The sequence below is a fragment of the Mastigoproctus giganteus genome, chromosome 7, assembly GCF_048544385.1.
Source record: "Mastigoproctus giganteus isolate SK-2022 chromosome 7, ASM4854438v1, whole genome shotgun sequence".
Taxonomy (NCBI): domain Eukaryota; kingdom Metazoa; phylum Arthropoda; class Arachnida; order Uropygi; family Thelyphonidae; genus Mastigoproctus; species Mastigoproctus giganteus.
The window spans coordinates 94,601,761-94,622,260 of NC_143581.1; the positions used below are offsets into that span (position 1 = coordinate 94,601,761).

Consider the following 20,500-nt stretch of genomic DNA (forward strand, 5'->3'; position numbering starts at 1 on the left):
CAAAATTTTAGATGGAATGGTTGTGTGAAATTGTTTTTTTTTCTTTTTGCTCATATGCTTCCTTTCTTGAAATCACATGCCTCTACTACTAAATCTATAAAATATATAAGGGCAAAGGCCTCATGCTACAAGGTAGAATGACTAATACGTAGGTTAGTGCAAAAGCATCATTTTAACGTAGCCATATACCAAAGTAGTTTAATTAATTAAATTGGCATCGTTTTGGTTTTATCTCATATTGTGAATGCCTTCACAATGAGTTGCCATAGTATTGTACTACCTCAAATAAATAACACACTTCACCAGTATAGAAGACTACTGTTATTTATTCTCAGCAGTTACCACAACCCAGAAGGCACCGTTTCAAAGCTTGTTTGCTTCTCTTCGGTGAGTGGGCAGGTACCCTGGTATTGCAATAGTGACAACCCGTTTAGGAAGTATAACTTCACAATATGAAAGATGCCTGATGGTGTGCAGTGATCATCATCAGCTATTTTCGATCCACTGCAGGATGAAGTGAATCCTCCAGCAACTTTCCAGTTCCTTCTGTTTTGAGCATTGGCCATCCATTTACTACCCACAAACTCATGAATTTCATCTGTCCATCTCTGCCTTTGTCTTCCAGGTTTTCTTCTAGCTCCTCTTGGGTACCATTCTGTTATTTTCTTAGTCCATCTGTCATCATGTCTGTGAGCTATGTGTCCTGCCCAAGACCATTTTAGTTCCTTAGTTTTGATAAGAATGTCCTTTACTTGAGTTTGCTGCCTAATCCATGTGTTCCTCTTCTTATCTAACAGTCTGATTCCCAATATAATTCGTTCCATTCTTCGCTGTGTAGTTCTCAGCTTCCCTTCCATTCTCACCATTCTTTTGGTGAGTGCCCAAGTTTCACTTCCATAAGTCATGGTGGGGAGTATACATTGGTTCATTATTTTTACGTTTCAGACAAACTGGGATATTGCTCTTCAGTATGTGACTATATTTCCTGAATGGTATTCATCCAAAATTTATTCTTCTCTTGACTTCCAGCCATTAATCATTATTACGGCTAATAACTTGTCCCAGATAAGTATATGACTCCACCTTTTCAATTACTGCTCCTTCAATCAATATGTCCCTTTCTGTGGCATACTTGTTCATCATTACTTTTGTATTAGCCATATTCATCTTTAGTCCAAAATCTATACCAACTGTGCATAACTGATTAAGATTTTCCTCTAATTCTTTGGGATTGTGCCTTATGACCACAATGTCATCTGCAAATCGTAAATGGTTTAGGTACTCTCCATTCACATTGACTCCTTTCTGCGACCAGGCTAATCTTCTGAAAGCTTCCTCAAGGGCAGCAGTAAACAGCTTCGGAGATATTGTGTCTCCTTGTTGAACTCCTTTCTCGATTTTAAATTTCATACTGTCTTTGTCTAGTCTAATAAAGGAGGTAGCACTCTCATGTATTTTCTTCAAAATCATAATATGTGGGGTATCTATGCCTTTTCATAATCCACAAATGCCAGGCATAATGGTGTTTTATATTCATTTGCTTTCTCCATTAGCTGTGATATTACGTGAAGGTGATCCATAGTTGAGAATCCTGTCCTAAAGCCAGCTTGCTCTTGCTTCTCATCAAGTATTCTTTCTAATCTGTTAGTAATGACCCTTGTGAACAACTTGTAGATGTGGGATAACAAGCTAATTGGTCTATAATTTCCAATTTCTGATTTATCTCCTTTCTTATGCAGCAAAACTATGATTGCATTATTCCACTACTTAGGTGTCACACCTTTTCTAATGCACTTTGTGAAGAGCCTTGCCAGTTTTTGTGTTATGTCTCTTCCTCCCAATTTTAACAACTCTACAGTAACTTCATTTTCACCCGGGGTTTCTGATTATTCATTTTCTTCAATGCATGTTCTACCTCATCAGGAAGAATGTCAGGTATGTCATATGCATTGCTACTTTGCAATCCATCTTACCCACTACTGGCATCATTCCCTTGCTCCTTGTATATTTCTCTATAGTAGTTTTCTGATATTTGAATTATACCCTCTCTGCTGTTTATAAGTACATCATCGCTATTTTTCAGTTTCAGTATCATTTGTCTTTCTGTATTACTGCTCATGGCTGCTGAATTAAATCCTTTCTTCTTCTTCTTCTTTAATGCTGCCGAATGGCGTTTGCGACTTCGTTTTGATATTGTTCTCTGTCTAGCGCTGCGTGTAGAATTTGTGCTGTTGTCATGTGAAGCCAGGTGTTGATGTTATCTAGCCATGCCATTTTCGGTCTGCCTGGGCGTTTCTTGCCTTCGATTTTTCCCTCCAGGATGAGTGGTAGTAGGTGATATTTTTGTTGGTTCCTAGCGATGTGACCTAGGTATTTGCATTTCCTGCTGATGATGGTTTTGAGCAGGTCCCGTTCCGTGTGCATGTCCTGCAGGACCTGTGCGTTGGTTATCTTGGCTGTCCACGGAATTTTCAGCATTCTTCGGTAGAGCCACATTTCGAAGGCCTGGAGCTTTATTGTGGTGGCTGATGTTAGAGTCCAGGTTTCTACACCGTAGAGCAGTATTGGCCAGATGTAGCATTTCAATGTGCGTAATCTATCATTGAAGTTTTCAAGGGAAGGATAATCCAAGTAGTTTCCCGTTGCTTTCTTGGATCACAATTTAGTTGAAAAGGTCGTGTGTGGACCTTTTGAAACGGGTTTCGTCTGACGTCTCCACTGAAACCTTTCCGCCATGGGAGGCCCTTCTGGGAGCATATATCTTTCGGTGCTTTAGTAGTTTAACAAATTAAACTACTAAACCTGCCGCAGCCATATAAATGGAGTAGCTCTTATTCAGTGATGAAGCTGCCTCGTGATGTCATAATTTTACGCAATTTATGCCGAATTTCTAGTCACCACTGACCAAGCAGGTGGCACTGCTGTAGTTTTATCTCCTGGAAACATCTAATGGCTGACTCGGTAAAATTACTGTGACCTTGAAAATACCAATAATGTATAACTCAGCAAAACGTGAGTATTTTTAAATACAATTTGGTATCCTGAAAACTTCTACATCAAAGCTATCATGTAGCACAACTATTCTACTAAGAATTCCCAGTGACTGATTATAGTTCCTTAAAAATTTAATGACCTTGAAATTTCCTATGTCCGAACATAATAATGATAACCATTTTAAAAAGTTCAGTCCAAAAAATAAAACCACGTTTAGGTCCCAAATCTTAACCTATCACTCACCCACACTTATTTTATCTAAAATATAACTTCTTTTTGAGCAACACTCCCGAAAACCTTCTTTATTTATTAATTTTTAAGAGCGCACTAATTTAGCTAGCATACAGCTGGTGCCACCAGCGCCTCCTGGTGTTTGTTCTACATTTCTTGTGTTAAATCTTCTTATGTCCTCTCTGAGCCTCTTTCTAATGGCTTTGCATAACTCAGTATGCTCAATTTTTTCCTTGTCAGTGTTTATCCTGCTCTTCATTTTTCGCCTTCGGTTCATCATATCAAGTGTTTCTCTTCGGTGAACGGGCAGGTACCCTGGTATTGCAATAGTGACAACCCCTTTAGGAAGTATTACTTCACAATATGAGAGATGCCTGATGGTGTGCAGTGATATAAACTATAAAATATTTAAGGGCAAAGGCCTCGTGCTACGAGGTAGAATGACTAACGTGTAGGTTAGTGCAAAATCATCATTTTAACATAGCCATCTACCAAAGTAGTTAAATTAATTAATTAAATTGGCATCATCTTGGTTATATCTCATATTGTGAATGCCTTCACAATGAGTTGCCATGGTTATTACACTACCTCGAATAAATAACACTTCACCAGTGGAGAAGACTACTGTTGTTTATTCCCAGCGGATCAGGCATCTGTCATAGTGTGAAGTTATCTTCATAACTGGGTTGTCACTATTGCAACACCAGGGTAACTGCCCACCCACCGAAGAGAAGCCAACGAACTTTGAAACAGTGCTGTCTGGGTGGTGGTATCCACTGAGAATAACTAATAGTAATCTTATTCACATTATGAGATATAACTGTAATAATGCCAATTTAATTAATTAATTTAACTACTTTGTTAAAATGCTTTTGCATTTTAACATTATTATAACCTACATTATCATTATTAGCTATATAGTGCAAGGAAGATAATTGGATGTGTAGAATAAGCCTGAGGTTTATGCTGCACTGGCCAAAAAAATTTTCCCAGGGTAACTGGAAAAATGACGAAGAATGATGATATCCAGCTCAGGACCCTGGGTATGCCAAGCCCATACTCACCAGATGTGAGCCCCTGGGGCTATGTTAGTCATTCTACCTCGTAGCATGAGGCCTTTGCCATTAAATATTTTATACTCTATATCACTGCACACCATCAGGCATCTCTCATATTGTGAAGTTATATTTCATAACTGGGTTGTCAATATTGCAAAACCAGGGTATCTGCGCACCCACCGAAGAGAAGCCAACAAGCTTTGAAACGGTGCCGTCTGGGTGATGGTACCTACTGAGAATAAATAACAGTAGTCTTCTCCACCGTTGAAGTGTTATTTATTCGAGGTAGTACATACCATGTACCACCTCGTTGTGAAGGCATTCACAATATAAGATATAATCAAAACTGCTCCTGAACTTACTCCTTTTGCCACCTTTTTTCACTTTCTTATTCCAAAGGTGTTTTTCCTTCTGCTTGGAAATTTGCTCATATCCAGCCAGTTCCTAAAAAGGGTGACAAATCCTTCCCATCCAATTATCATCCCATTGCAATTACTTCTATTCTTTCTAAAGTAATGGAGAAAGCAATTAACCGCCAACTCTTAAACTACCTAGAAACCTTCCGTCTGATCAACAATCACCAGTATGAATTCCATCAGTGTCGATCCACTGGTGATATTTTGGCTTATTTGCTCATTTATGGACAGATTCAATGGAAAAGTTTGGTGAAACACAAGCAGTTGCTCTTGATATCTCAAAGGCTTTCGATCATGTTTGGCATAAAGGTCTTCTAAACAAGCTTTCATCTTATGGTTTGCCAATTTTGTTTTTTGTAATTGGTTATCCAGTTTTCTCTCTGATTGCTGATTGAGTGTGATGGTAGATGGCTCTCTGTCTTCTAACTTCTCCACTAATGCTCGTATCCCCCAGGGTTCAGTTCTTTCCCCCACTCTTTTCCTCTTGTATATTAATGACCTTCTTTCATTGACTGGAAATCCTATCCATAGTTTTGCTAATGATAGCACATTGCATTCCACTTTCCATTTTGAAAAACCTTGCCCTGCTCAATCACCTTCAACTTCTCGAATATCCACTACCAATTCCTTAAATGCCGATCTCCAGGTAATTCTCCAGTTGGGCAAAGAGAACTTAGTTGATTTCAATCCTTTTAAAACTCAGTCTTGTCTTATATCTCGCAAAAAAGGATTCTTCTGCTCCTATGCTTATCTCTGGTGGCACTTCGATTTCTAGGCAAATTGATATAACTCTTTTGGGGATTACCCTGACTTCTAATCTCTCTTGGCACAAGCATATTACAAATATTGCTTCCTCTGTATCAAAAAAACTCTCGACATTACTTTTCTTCCAAACAGCTGTTCACTCTGTACAAATTGCAAATCTGCCCTACTGTGGAATATTGTTCCCACATATGAAGTGGTGCCCGCAAAACCTCTCTGAGCCTTCTAGATTCCATTCAAAAGAGGGCAGTTAGGTTAATTAATGACACATCTCTAACAATCTCTCCACTCTGTCTCATAGACATACTGTTTCTGCTGCATGCCTTTTCTACAGATACTTCCATGGGCACTGTTCTTCTGAATTGGCTTCTATAATTCCCACTCTCTCTCTCTCTCTTTCAAAACAGTCCGAACACATGCTGCCACTAGCTAACATCCATTTACTGTCCAACTTCAAACTCACAGAACCAACTTTTCATCTTCCTTGTTTATTCATTCAACTGCCGCTTTCTGGAACAACCTTCCTTCATACGTATTTCCTGAAAATTAGTCTACAGAAGTTCAAGTCTAATGTCACCAAATAGCTTCTATCATCTTCTCAACCTTCAACCCAAGCACTGTGCTAAGTACTATAGGTTCTAATACCTCGTGTTTGGGGTTTTCATAAAAAAAAAATTATTTTTTTGCAATTTAATTAATTAATTTAACTACTTTTGTAGCTGGCTACGTTAAAATGATGCTTTTGCACTAACCTACATGTTAGTACTACTATATCTTTAAAGTTTAAATCCCCAATTATAAGACATTCTGCTCTATTGGTCCACTCTATTTCTCTGTGCAATTGCTCATTATACTTATCAGATTCATTCGGCCTACAACACACACCCACTCTCATTTTCCCTTTCCCAGTACTTATGTCACACTACACTTATCGCAGGTGAACTGCAACCAACCACTAACACAATAAGGAAATGAACGAACCTCGAAGGACATCGTCCCACAGCAGACCTGGAATCTATGTGCCTCGAATGATCAAGGCACAAAACTCTGAAGTGGATCTAAAGCTGAATCAATGAGAAATGACTCTTTATAAACAACAGTGACGCAAATACTGCATTGATGGGCAATGACCCAAGAAAGACCCAATAAATGCCGACAAGCGAGCCTGTACCTTTTGACTGTTAAGACTGCAGAATGGATGGGAACTATCCCATGAATGATCCCGCTCTGGTCTGATCTCAGCTGAGATTGGACTAGGACCAACAGCAGCTCCGCTGCCAAACCCTATATGACGATCTGAATGGGGTACTCTAACCCTATTCATCTTTAATTCCCTATCCCCCAATGGGGGGGGATCCTCCCTTCCCTGCTGAGCCCTCTCTTTGCCTGGTGAGGCATGGGCCTGCCTCACTGACTCTTGTGTTCATCTTACCTATCATCCTCATATTTCTGTCTTTCTCCACAGCCTTCATTCTTCACCCCCTAAACTGCCTAATGGCAGTGTACGCCCCCACACAATAAATCAAAATTACCATCATTTTCAAAAAATTAGACCGCGCTGCAAAAATCTCGCTTGGCCTTTCCTATTCTTAGCATCTACCAATATGTATACTTGTATTGTGTATTACATACACAATTACACATATGCATGTATAGGTGTAATTGTGAATGTATGTATGTATATATATATATATGTATGAATGTGTGTATATATATACTATAAACTATTTAAGGGCAAAGGCCTCATGCTACGAGGTAGAACGACTAATATGCAGATTAGTGCAAATGCATCATTTTAGCATAGCTATCTACCAAAATACAGGTGACCCCCGCTTAATGCTGATAATTCATTCTGTAAAAATAGAGCGCTAAGTGAATCCGCACTAAGCAAGTGCCGCATTCCCATAAGGTAACATGTATTTGTGAGTTGCGGTTGGTGCCATAGGATATTTCCTAATCAATAATAAATGGTAGTGAAAAGATGCACAAATGTCAGTCAAAATATTTAATATTCAAATATTTGTTCATATAAAATATTCTGCATTACATACTTATATAATTATGTGGTAACTACTTACGTGTCAAAATTAAACTTAAAATTCCAATTAAAATACAGTAATACCCCGAAGTTACGCGATAGGTGGGACCGACGAAAATCGCTTAAGTAAAATTCGCATAAGTCGGGGTACAACTTTGCATATAAATACATATAAATTTTGTTTAATTGGGACCAAGGACTAACAAAAACACTAGTTTAGAAGAAAAATATTTAATAAAATTGCAGTTCTTTTTACATATTAATACAAAATATGTATTAAAAAAATAAATGAGTTACGTAAAAAAAAGTTATTTCGATGTCGATGGCTTCATAAAATCTAACAAATTCGTCTGACGACACAGCGCCTTCTTTTTTTCCACGCAGAATTTCTTCGTAGCAAGCTAATAAATTTTTTATTCCTTGTTTTTGTAGCTATAATGCATTCTTCAATAAGCTGAGACCTTCTGTCAAGCTTGCAATTGTCATGTGCTTTTCTGGTGGAACTGGGTCTGAAGTGTTGGATACTTCAGTGATGTTTTGCTCACACATCTCTATGAGCTCATTCATTGTCAGCTCCTGACTATGTGAATCCAACAGCTCGTTGACATCATCACCATTGACTTCCAAATCTAATTGCCTGGCAAGATTAACAATTTCTTCTATCACATGAGCGACATGATCAGTTTCTTGCGTTGTTTTCGTCTCGGTTTTGAAAAAAAAATGGACAAAGTTACTTCCAGACACCATTCAATGTTTTTTTGTGAATTTCATCTCAAGATTCTTCAATGATTCTTATGGCATCTAAAAGATTGAATTGTTTCCAAAAGTCTTTAACAGATATCTCACTATTTTGTTTCATAGCTTCATTCAGATGTGCAAACGAAAGCCTCGTGTAGTAAGCCTTGAATGTTTTGATGATTCCCTGGTCCATCGGTTGAAGCAATTTGGTTGTGTTTGGAGGCAAAAACACAACTTTCACACGTGGTTCGAAATTAATTAGGGTGACCGGGTGCATTGTCAATAAGAAGCATCACTTTAAATGGAATCTGTTTAGACTTGCAATAACGTTCGACTTCAGGTATGAAATGGTGACCAAACCAGTCTTCAAAAACAGAAGCTGTCACCCAAGCTTTATGATTTGACTTCCAAATCACTGGTAAGCTAATTTTAGATATAAACCAAACGAAAAAATCAAGAACCGCATAACTCCGAGTTCGCGTAAGTCGGGGTAGCGTAAGTCGAGGTATTACTGTAATGAATTTAATTGATTTTAATTGATTTAATTTAATTGATGAATTTAATCATGAAAAAAGTGTCGATTTTGGGTTGAACTTTGGCCCTCTTTCAAATAAACTAAAAGGGGTATTAATTTTAAATCCCCCGCAGCATTACCACCCAACAATAAAGTCAACCGTCCTTCGCCGCTTTGAAACCTGGCATGTGTTTTTCTTCTTTCAATATGAAACTTCTTTTAGGCATTCGTTTCCACAAAAGTCCTGCTTCATCTATGTTATAAATTTGTTGAAAAGTATAACACACAATACCCCTCTTCAATAATTTTAACAAGTTCTTTTTTGAAAGTTTTGGCTCCTTGATCTGCACTTGCGGCTTCTCCCTGGATTTTAAATCTATTCAACCAGCCCTTACCAGTTTTAAATGGTTCCACATTTTTTTTTTAGGTGAGTTTTCTTCAGATCATCATATTGGCTAATCTCTCTCGCTTTTTTATTATTTATAATATTTAACTTAACTGAATTCTGCATTGGATATTATCTTCAATAAAATTAGTTAGTCTTTCCATTTCAATCCTAATAGCCGGCCTAGTCCTAGTTGCTTGCAGTGGAACAGCTATCTTTCCCACTGCTAAAATGAATTCTTTATTTTTTTTAATTGTTCTTACAGTTAAACTTGCAAGCCCTAAATTATGGCACACATGCGCTTGTCTTTGAACGGAATCAATTCGCTTCAAAACGTCTAATTTAATTTTAAAATTCAGTCCTTTTCTTACATTTATAGTCTTTGTATTGCACCCAGACATTGTTGCTTTTTCATTCTTATTGGCCATTATTAACTCTTCAAAAATGTAACTGCGTTAATTATGATACAATGTTCAAGTAAACTGTCCATTACGCACGATGTCTAATAATGTACTGAGTGATGACTAGACTTCATATAAATGCATATAACACAAATATTACAAGCAATATACTTGATGATTTTTTAAAATGTTGATCTCGGAACTACGTAACAAATCACTGTTTTGAAATTAAATTAGTGTTTCACTGAGCGTGGGAATATTTATCAAGTCAGCGTGGGAAACGTTTTAACTGTATTTTTATATTCATTTTCAAGCTATTGATTCTATGAAATGAAACGATTTTGTTAAATATGCCAAAAGTGCAATCTGTAAAAGAGCGTTATAGTGATCTGTGACAGCGTTATAGTCAGATACGGGTTATAATATAAGAACAGCATTATAGTGAATCAACGTAAAGTGAACCGCGTTATAATGGGGGCCTGCTGTAGTTAAATTAATTAATTAAATTAGCATCGTTTTGGTTATATCTCATATTGTGACTGCCTTCACAACGAGTTGCCATGGTATTGTACTACCTCGAATAAATAACACTTGCACATTGAATTGCAAAAAAAAAAGTAGCAACCACATACAGTTACTCTAGACTTAGGGATGGTATTTAGAAAAGCTTCTTTTTAAGAAGTTTTTCTTATATAATATATCCATTCCTTGTTGCCTGTTAGTGTTGTTTTAAATTAATTTCTTCTGTAAACAGTGGTTAAATATGGAAGCACATTTGCTATAAGAAATTGACAATCACAGAAGTTTCCTTTGATAGCTCACAAAACATAATTTCCTGTGAATAAATACCATGAACTGTTTTTATTTGATGAAGAAGATTATAAGTTATTGGGTTTTAAGAATTTTTTTTTTTTTTTAAATGAGAATCCAAAGTACGAAAAGTATTAGAACCTCCAGTATCATGCATGTGTTGTAGGGTGAGAAGATGAAAGAAGGTACTTGTTAGACTTGAATTTCTGTAAAGTGTAATTTTCAGGAAATATGCATGAAGGGAGATTGTACTAGAAAATAGAAGTTGAATGAATAAATGAGGAAGAAGAAAAGTTGGTTCTCTGAGTTTGAAGTTGAAGAGTAAAAGGATGCTGAATACTTGAGATACGTGTTTGGACTAGTTTGGAAGAAAGAGGGGAATTATAGAAGCCACTTCAGAAGAACAGTGACTCTGGAAGTATCTATAGAAAAGGCATGCAGCAGAAACTGAATATCTCTGAGAGAGAGAGAATGGAGAAACTTTGTTATTAATTAACCTAACTGCCCTCTTTTGAGTGGCATCTCAAAAGCCTGAGAGAGGTTTCGAGGTCATTGCCCCAGATGTGGGAATAATATTCCATGGTAGAGCAGATTTGCGATTTGTACACAGTGAACAGTGGAAGGAAATTAATGCCTAGAGTGAAAGATTAAACCCAGTTTTTTATATGCAGAGGAAGCAATATTAGTAATTTGCTTATGCTGAGAGAGAGAGATTAGAAGCCAGGAAATTCCCAGTAGAGATATATGATCTTTCCTAAAAATGAGAGTGTCATTGAAGATAGGCACAGGAGCAGAAGAATCCTTTTTTCAAGATATAAGACAGGACTGAGTTTTAGAAAGATTGAAATCAAGTTACCTTTGCTCCACTGGAGAATTAGCTTGAGATCAGTATTTAAAGAATTGGTAGTGGATATTCGAGAAGTTGAAGCTGTTTGAGCAGGGCAAAGTTTCTGAAACTGGAAGGTGGAATGCAATGTGCTATTATCAGCAAATTATGGATAAGATTTCTGGTCAATGGAAGAAGGTCATTGATATACAAGAGGAAAAGAGTGGGAAAAAGAACCATGCATTGGGGAACATCAGCATTAGTGGAGAAACAAGACAGAGCGCCATCTACCATCTGCAGCGAGTGGTCTGAGAGAAAACTGGTTATCCAGTTAAAAAACACAGCTTGCAAATCATAAGATGGAAGCTTATTTCAAAAATTTTTCAGCCAATGACGATTAAAAGACTTTGAAACGTCAAAAGCAGCTGCTTGAGTTTCACCAAACTTATCCATTGAATTTGTCCACAGATGGGTAACTGAAGCCAGAATATCACCAGTGGATTGACACTGATGGAATCCATACTGGTGATTGTTGATGAGATGGAAGGGTTCTAGATAGTTTGAGTTAGTTGAGTCCTAACTCTTATTATTTGGTATTAATTGATTTCTCCATTGCTTTAGAAAGAATACAAGTAAGTGCAATGGGATGATAATTGGATGGGAGGGATTTATCACCTTTTTTAGAAACTGGCTCTGTATGAGCAAATTTGTCAAGCAGAAGGAAAAATGCCTTTAGAATAAGGAAGTGAGAAAAGGTGATACAGAACAGGAGTAAGCTCAGGAGCACAGGTTTTGAGAACAAGTGGATAAACACCATCAGTACCTGGAGCTTTCTTAACATCAAGATTGTGATATACCTTCTGATATCTTTTGATGTATAACCACAGGAGGCACTGAATGGAGTGTACTAAGAATAATAGGAGATGGTTTACCAAGATTATCAATACATGAGTTAGAAAAAAAGTAGGGTAATTAGCAGGTCAGCTTTATATTTGGCTGAAGTAGTAATAGAACCATATGGTTTTGACAAAGGTGGTTCAGAGATGGGCAAAAGTTGCAGCCAATAGCTTTTGGTAAAGAGATCTGAATGCACAATTACCATTTGGACAAGAAGCAAGATTTCTATTCTTAGACTGTTTAAAATCTAATTTAGACAGATTAATAACTGCTTTGCAATTGTTGTGACCTTTGGTGTAGGCAGAAAGTGAAGCTAGAGATTTGGATACAAGCCAGTGGCGATGTACAACTTTTTTTTTTTTATCTTGAAAAGCTGTAGCACATTTATTGGGAAACCAAAGTTTAGATAAAAGATGAGATTTTGAGGTGGAGTGTGGAATAAAGGATTTCATCCCTACAAGAATAATTTACTGACACGATCTGATCAAATGTTGACATCAGAAGATTTCAAACAGTTTTTTTTTTTTTTTTTTTTTTTTTGTTAGTTGTTGGCACATCAGCTTCTGTGGCCATAATGCACCTCCCAAAGTTTTTACATTTTACTGTGATCCAAGCCTGAGGCTGGTTTTGAACCTGCGACCTTTGGGTTGCCAGGCAGGCACTTACCCACCTGGCTAGCCCGGTCGGTGCAAACAGTAATCTGACCAAAGAAAAAGGAATGGAAATCTCACAGATCGTCCTGTTTTTCATTCTTGTAATGCCAAACAACACAAGGTTGAGAATGGCTATGATAGAAAGGCTCCGTTAGAGAAGTGACCATCACCAAGTTATGATCTTAGGTACCTACGTGACCACTCATCTTTACCGTGTACTTATAAGTGTTTTTTTATGAGAAAAAGATCAAGAAAGTTGACTGTGTGATTAGGATTGGCTGGTATTCTGGTAGGTAAATAAACAATCTGTGCGAGGTCATTAGTAATTGTCTAAGAATATATAAATTCATACACCGACCATTGAATAAAATTTAATATGACTACAATCTTTACGCAAAAAAAAAAAAAAAATATTTACAATAAACTATTACGGAATGCTAAAAACTGTAATAAAAGATCATTTACAATAAAATTTGCTAAAATATAAAACATTAAAAGCGCTAAAAATCTGAAGCTTTCGGGAGCGTCAGCTCCCTTCTTCAACAGTGATATGACTTCCTGCAACATCTCCTTAAGTAGCAGGCTCACGGTACCTCCACACGTGGTATTTCTCCACGTGGTTCAATCGGCACATGGTCAGAACTGGAAGCGGAAATGTCTCAGGAACGTGGCAAAGAAAATCGTTCATCCGACCTTAATATAATTGTTTCAAAGATAGGATTAATACGTATACCTCTATCTCTGTTTATTGTATTCCTACTGGATGAACTAATCCGTAAACCCTCGAGCTATCCGGGCCTTACTGAACATCTAGCAAGAATTTTACGGGGTTATGGGACACGCTGTGTACAGCTTCCTGGGCGGAGGCTGTGCACAGCTGTGTCTCAGGTCAAAGACCGCGTACCAAAAGATCTTAGTAGTGGAGTGGTTTATAGAATAGAATGCCCGGATTGTGGGGAGTGTTATGTGGGGGAAACAAAACGGCGGCTCAGGAATCGTCTGGGGGAACATTTAAATGCCATAAGAACCGCTGAATACAACAAGTCTGCTGTGGCCAAACATTTTTGGGAGAAGCAGCATCAAATCTCCCCGGAGGACGCTATTATTTTGGATCGTGCACATGGATACTGGGAGCGTCACTAAAGATAAGCATAGGAGCAGAAGAATCCTTTTTGCGAGATATAAGACAAGACTGAGTTTTAAAAGGATTGAAATCAACTAAGTTCTCTTTGCCCCACTGGAGAATTACCTGGAGATCGGCATTTAAGGAATTGGTAGTGGATATTCGAGAAGTTGAAGGTGATTGAGCAGGGCAAGGTTTCTCAAAATGGAAAGTTGAATGCAATGTGCTATCATCGGCAAAACTATGGATAGAATTTCCAGTCAATGGAAGAAGGTCATTGATATACAAGAGGAAAAGAGTGGGGGAAAGAACTGAACCTTGGGGGACACCGGCATTAGTGGAGAAGTTAGAAATGGACATAGTGGAGAAGTGGAAATGGACATCATTGAGATTGGAATTGAGACCACATATTTTTGTGAAATGAATGATTAAGTGTTTGGGTAGTTTAGATCTTTTTGCAGATAAGTTTTTTCTATTAGTTTGACATTTCATGATGTATTTAGTATTAAGAAAATGTGGGGTGGAGGGGGAGATGCTAATGAAAATTTTGATGTGTCGTACACGTGGTAAGAATGTACCCAGCTCTTTGACATACTGTAGACTTGGCAATGCCTCTTGCACACAAACACTATTCAGTCTCCCTGCAGTCACCATCTTGCTGAGTAGAGACAGTGAGATTATACACTAGTTGATCCAGAAGTTTCCTAGAGAGTTACCAATAGGTTCGGTCCAGTAGATACTCTAGCAACCAGCCTGCGAACATTGATTTAGTGCTGTACCCTCAAAATGTAAGGAAGATTGGATCTCACTAAGATGTCCATCATAACCTCAAAATACTTCAATTATACTGCATGGTGAAAGAGATGGGGGGGAAAGTTTGCTGGAGCTTTGCTCTGTAGACTAAATATGGGTTTCACCACTTCAGTCAACTTCAAGTAAGCAAAGTGGTGGTATTGCACCAGTTGATACAAGTGGTCTACCAACTAGTAGTGCCTGGTAACACAGAAGGATGGCATTCCTCAGTGTGGTGTGGCCACCTCACCTTAACTCCTGCTTACGTTGGTTTCCACCCGGGTAGTCACCTCCTGGTGCTGTATTTCAGGACATGCACATCAGGGTTATATCCAAGGGGTGCTAAAAGGCACATGAATGTGAAGGTGCAAGCAGAATATTTTGCTGTCACTGACCAACCTGACTTTACTGAAATTAAGGCCACTTGACTTATGTGTATTCCAAATATCAGTTCCATTCGCTAGACTCCCGGTTAGCAAGCCCAGCTTGACATACCTGAGAGAATATATAACATATATTTGTGTTAAAATATATATGTAGTAAATTAATAAATTACAAATATATTTTAACACATAAATTGCATATATTAGCATTATTATTAGTAGAGGCACATGATGCAAGAAAGCAAGCTTATACAGCATCACACAAAAAAAAAAAAAAAAAAGCTTCCCTTTCACTCATCCACTCGCTCTAAAAGTTTGTTTAGTTCTTCCTTGAATTTATATAAGCTATCAACTGCCACAAGGACAGATGGAAGTTTGTTCCAGTAATCAACTACCTGCTGGCTAAAGACAAATTTCTGCACTTCTATTTATCAACTGTCTTTCCTAAATTTAAGTTTATGCTCCCTCAGGTTCGTAATCTGAGCATGAGGAATAATGGCGCCTCGTAGCCAGGTGGGAAGGAGCAACAGTTCGTGGCACACGCTTCTTGATTAGACCGGGGTTCGAGCCTGTCACCACCAAATACGGAGGATGCAGAAAGGTCATGGAATGACCACCGCATATTCCCGGAGCAATATGGCCTTAGTTGCTAATGCTCCTAAAAACCAAATAACCAACCAACCATGAGGAATAATCTCATCAGCAGTGAGCATGCTTAAACCATTCAAGGCCTTATACATCTTAATCGGATCACCTCGCAGATGAACAGAAGCCTTTCTTGTTAAGAGCACCCTTTTGTTCCTTGTAGCATGCTCATTGCCCTTCTCTGTTCTCATTCTAGCAACTCTACATCCTTCCTAAAATGAGGCCTCTAGACCTGTATGCAGTACTCAAGGTGTGGCCTGACCATTCCTTCTACAGAGGAATAATCACTTCCCTATCCCTGCTAGTAAAATTTCTGTATATCATTGACAATACCCCAGAGCTGTTCTGGCAGCCTTTCTGCACTACTTAGAAAACTTCATATCTGACTGCACAATTACCACCAGGTCTTTTTCGTACTCCACTACCCTCAGTGTAGTATTCCACAGTTGGCACATTTCTCTGAGGTTACTTCTATCCATATTCAGTATTTTGCATTTTTCAATGTTAAACTTCGGTTGCCACTTCTCAGCCCATCTGCCCAACTTTTCTAGATCCTGTTGCCGTAGCATACTGTAACTACTGTCATTAACAACTTTGTCACCTTTGTATCATCTGCATACTTCGACATTAAGCCTGATATACAATCATCAATATCATTGATAAATATATAAAACAACAATAGGCTCAACACTGAACCCAGGGGGACTCCACTAATTACATTAGTACACATAGAGTAGTGTCCATTGATTACCACTGTCTGCCTTCTCCCACTGAATCATCCTTTTATCCATTGTAGCAACTTGCCCTTAATGCCATACAGCTCCAATTTGTACAGTAGTCTTCCTTGTGCAAAACTATCAAAAGCTTTCCTGAAATCCAAGTATATGATATCAAAATTTTTTTTTTGCATCCAGTTCCTTTGTGACCACATCACAGTTTCCAATCAGATTAGTCAGACATGACTTCCCCTTAACAAATGCATCCTTTGGCTGAATTATTACTGCAGTCTTGCCTAGATGATCCTGCAAAGCTTCTTTAACCAGTGATTCGATTATTTTTCTCCGGAGCTGTTGGTTTAACTAACAGGTCTGTAATTACTTGTGTCACCTCCTTTTTGAATTGAGGATACATTTGTGCATCTCCAGTTCATGGGGACCTCCCCTGAGTCCAAGGATGCTCTCATAATTATGGGCAAGGGTTTGCTTGTTTCCTTTGCAGCGTCCTTTAATATAATTTGATAGCTTCTATCTGCCCCTGGTGTCTTTATTATGTTTAACTTCAACAGTTTCTCCTCCACTTGATCTCTCTCTCAGTTAATACAAAATCATTTAGTTTCCTGTTAGTTTAATAAGCTTCTGTCCTCCACTTCCTTACAGAATTCCTCTTGTGAATGTAGATGCAAAGTACTCATTCAGTTTGTCAGCTATCTGAGCAGGATCATCAAGTCCACTTCATATCAAAACATTGATATGAAGTGGACCATTCTGATTCATCCCATTTTCTAGAGTTTACATAACTGAAGAAGTCTTTTCTGTTTTTCTTTGCATCCTTTGCCAAAGATTTGTCTAAATCTGCATTTGACTGCCTAACTTGTAATCAAGTCACAAAGGAAACCTCCCGTGTGACTTGATTACAGACTAGTTTATATCTACCATAGGCGTTTGCATCACCTGATAATCTATATGCATCCCATGCATTTTTCTTCTTTGTCTCATTAGTTCATCTGACATCCATTTAGGCCTAAATTTTGAACTGTATTTCTTAGTTGGTTTGAAAAGCCTACTAGCTTCCAAGATTACTTCCTTGAATGCTTCCCATTTAGAATTTGCTGTAGGTAATATCATCAGTTGTTCCCACTGTATAGAATTTTAAAACTAATACCACCATTGTCACCTTTACAAAAACAAAACACCATTCCTTCATTCCTTTTACCCCTGATGGTAGTTACATTTTTAAGTAAATCCCACTTTAGTGTGATCAATTATTGTGTGTGAGCCTTGCATAATCTCTCCAAGACTGAATTGATTGACAGGTCTCTCGTCGTATGCTCTCTTCTATCGTTTCTGGGCAGAATTGCAGACACTTTCAAATTAACCCTAACTTTTGACTTTCTTTCAACGTTGATATGTACTTGCTAAGTAATTCCACAGATCTCCTACTACTATGTGTGGAAGTTTGCCTTTAGCCAGCGGGTGGTTGATTGCGGGAACAAACTTTCATCAGTCGTAGAAGTTGATAGCTTAAATAGATTCAAGGCAGAACTTGACAAACATTTGGAGCGAGGGGATCGGTGAAATAAGGGTGTTTTTTTTTTTTTTTTTTTTTTTTTTGGCCGATGCTATATAAGCTTGCTTCCATGCTAATGCTAATACTAATGTCATTAGTGCCAATGTGTACAACAGTATCGCCTTTTGTGCCCATAAAAGAAAACTGCTCTACAACTTTTGCCTCTGGCAGACATACCCTGGTCCTATTCCACTTATCCTTTTTGCACAATATATTTCCCATATCCTTGTTAATAGTGTCACCAACAACAACTAGTTCCTCTTGCAACAGTGTGCATTCTGCCTTGGGGATTGCTGCTGTGTTTCAAGAGCAAGCTCGCACTGATGTGTGTAGCTAAGAGTGTGATGGGCCCCCGATTTAATTCCTTCTTGGCCATCCACCCTGTTCTTCAAGCCATTAGCAATGCTGAGTTGGTGTCTAACTCCCTCATGCTCCTTACATCGAGCACATATAAAGACATCTTCCTTGGCAATATCATGCCCCATTCCTGATAGCTCCACAAATATCAAAGAAGCAGTATATTTCAAAAGGCTGTGATTATTATTATTATTATTATTAGCCATATGGGGCAAGGAAGCCTGAGGCTTATGCTGCACCAGCCAAAAAAAATTCCTCAGTTACCCAGAGAAAGAGAAAGAGAGAGAGAGAGGAATCATCAAGAAAGAGAAGAATGATGATATCCAGCTCAGGACCCTGGGTGTGCCAAGCCCGTATTCACCAGATGTGAGTCCCTGGGGTGATTCAGAGGATAATCCCCTAGTTCTTCCCGGAGGCACACCATTCACTACCTTGAGCCTTTTGCTTTGCTTCTCCGATCTGAGACATGATTTTGATTCAGTTTCAATACAATTAAAAATACTACACTTAAACTTTTATCCCAATGCAATAATGATGCTATATATATATTTCAGTATCCAGCTTACATAAATACGTTTTCTGTATCTCCTGTCAAGTTTAAGTTATATGTAGGAAGCTGTAACGTTAATTTGTAAATTCTAAGAAGTTCTAATAGATAATAAATTTATCTATCTATTGCCAACGTCACTACCTTGAGCCTTTTGCTTTGCTTCTCCGATCTGAGACATGATTTTGATTCAGTTTCAATACAATTAAAAATACTACACTTAAACTTTTATCCCAATGCAATAATGATGCTATATATATATTTCAGTATCCAGCTTACATAAATACGTTTTCTGTATCTCCTATCAAGTTTAAGTTATATGTAGGAAGCTGTAACGTTAATTTGTAAATTCTAAGAAGTTCTAATAGATAATAAATTTATCTATCTATTGCCAACGTACATGATTCGAACTCTCACGCTAGCTATTTCGATATTATGTCTGTGCCAAATCACACATTCTAAGTGGTGCCTCCGTAGCCAGGTGGGAAGGAGTAGCAGTGCGTAGCACACGCTTCTTGATTAGACTGGGGTTCGAGCCCATCACCACCAAATACGGAAAGGTCAGGGAATGACCACCATATATCCCGGAGCAATATGGCCTTAGTTGCTAATGCTCCTAAAAATCAAATAACAAACAATAACAAACACATTCTAAAAGCTTTGTGAATATTAATGCCATTCATTATGGACTACATGTAAAACAATAAGTAATGCTGTAAATTATAGTTTATAATTCTCTGCTGATAATGATTAGACTGCTACAAGCTGTGTAGAAACTTCCAGTATCTGCTATATCAGTATGAAAACAATGGCTGCAGAATTCGAATGCTTCTATCAATACAATGCCAGCAGAAGTAGACTGTGGTTTTTGATACAATTACAAAGGCCAAGTAAAGAATGAATACACCGAATTAATCAGAAAATCACAAAAAATTACTCTACTACTAAAGTTAAATTAAAAGTTACAGAAAAACAATAATTTCAAATCAGTAAATAAGATTCCACTTAGCAGCCTGTGAAACATGGGTGGCTTCCCTAGCCTTGGCAGCCCAGCAGTAAATATACTCATAATTACATTATAAATTACATATATAATAAATTTACTGGTGTTAATTCAAGTCTTTCTAATCCTAAGCATATGCCTGTGATTCAAATTTGTTTTATACTTGGTGTATAAGTCAACCGTAAAATATTAGATGATTTTTTAGTGCTTCATAGATCAGCTTATGTGCTGTTATTTATGATAATACTTTATTCATGTTTAACAGTAAGTTTCTCTTTCTGTAAATTAAATTATTTTACTATTTTTTTTTTTTTTATACAGGACATTATTAATAATTTGCTGATTATATTTTTTGACAAGACTCCTGTAAGTAATTGTTTTCAGTCATCTATAGCATTATGTAGTGAACTTTTAATAAATTATTCTGTTAGTTTCATGTAGTTGTTATTGAAAGTGATAATTCTTAATTAATGAATTGGTTTGCTTCACAATCAGTTTCAATATCTTTTTAAACTAACATACACATTTCAAAAAATACTTAAATCATTAGTTCAATTATTACTGCTGGTTCTCCCACCCAAAAAAAAAAAAATTTAATTTAGAACTATCACCTACTTCTAAAATGTCAAAAATATTTTTAG

General features: G+C 37.5%; 1 protein-coding gene across 5 annotated transcripts in view; it reads left to right on the forward strand.

Annotated features, from left to right (window-relative positions):
• LOC150083087 (sorting nexin-14-like) overlaps positions 1-20,500 on the forward strand; it is an 842,525-nt gene that overhangs the window by 250,348 nt on the left and 571,677 nt on the right. For all 5 annotated transcript variants that reach the window (XM_090377020.1, XM_090377024.1, XM_090377023.1 and 2 more), the window contains one exon: positions 20,181-20,225. In XM_090377020.1, the coding sequence (XP_090233146.1) occupies positions 20,181-20,225 (45 nt within the window). The remainder of the gene's footprint in view (positions 1-20,180; positions 20,226-20,500) is intronic.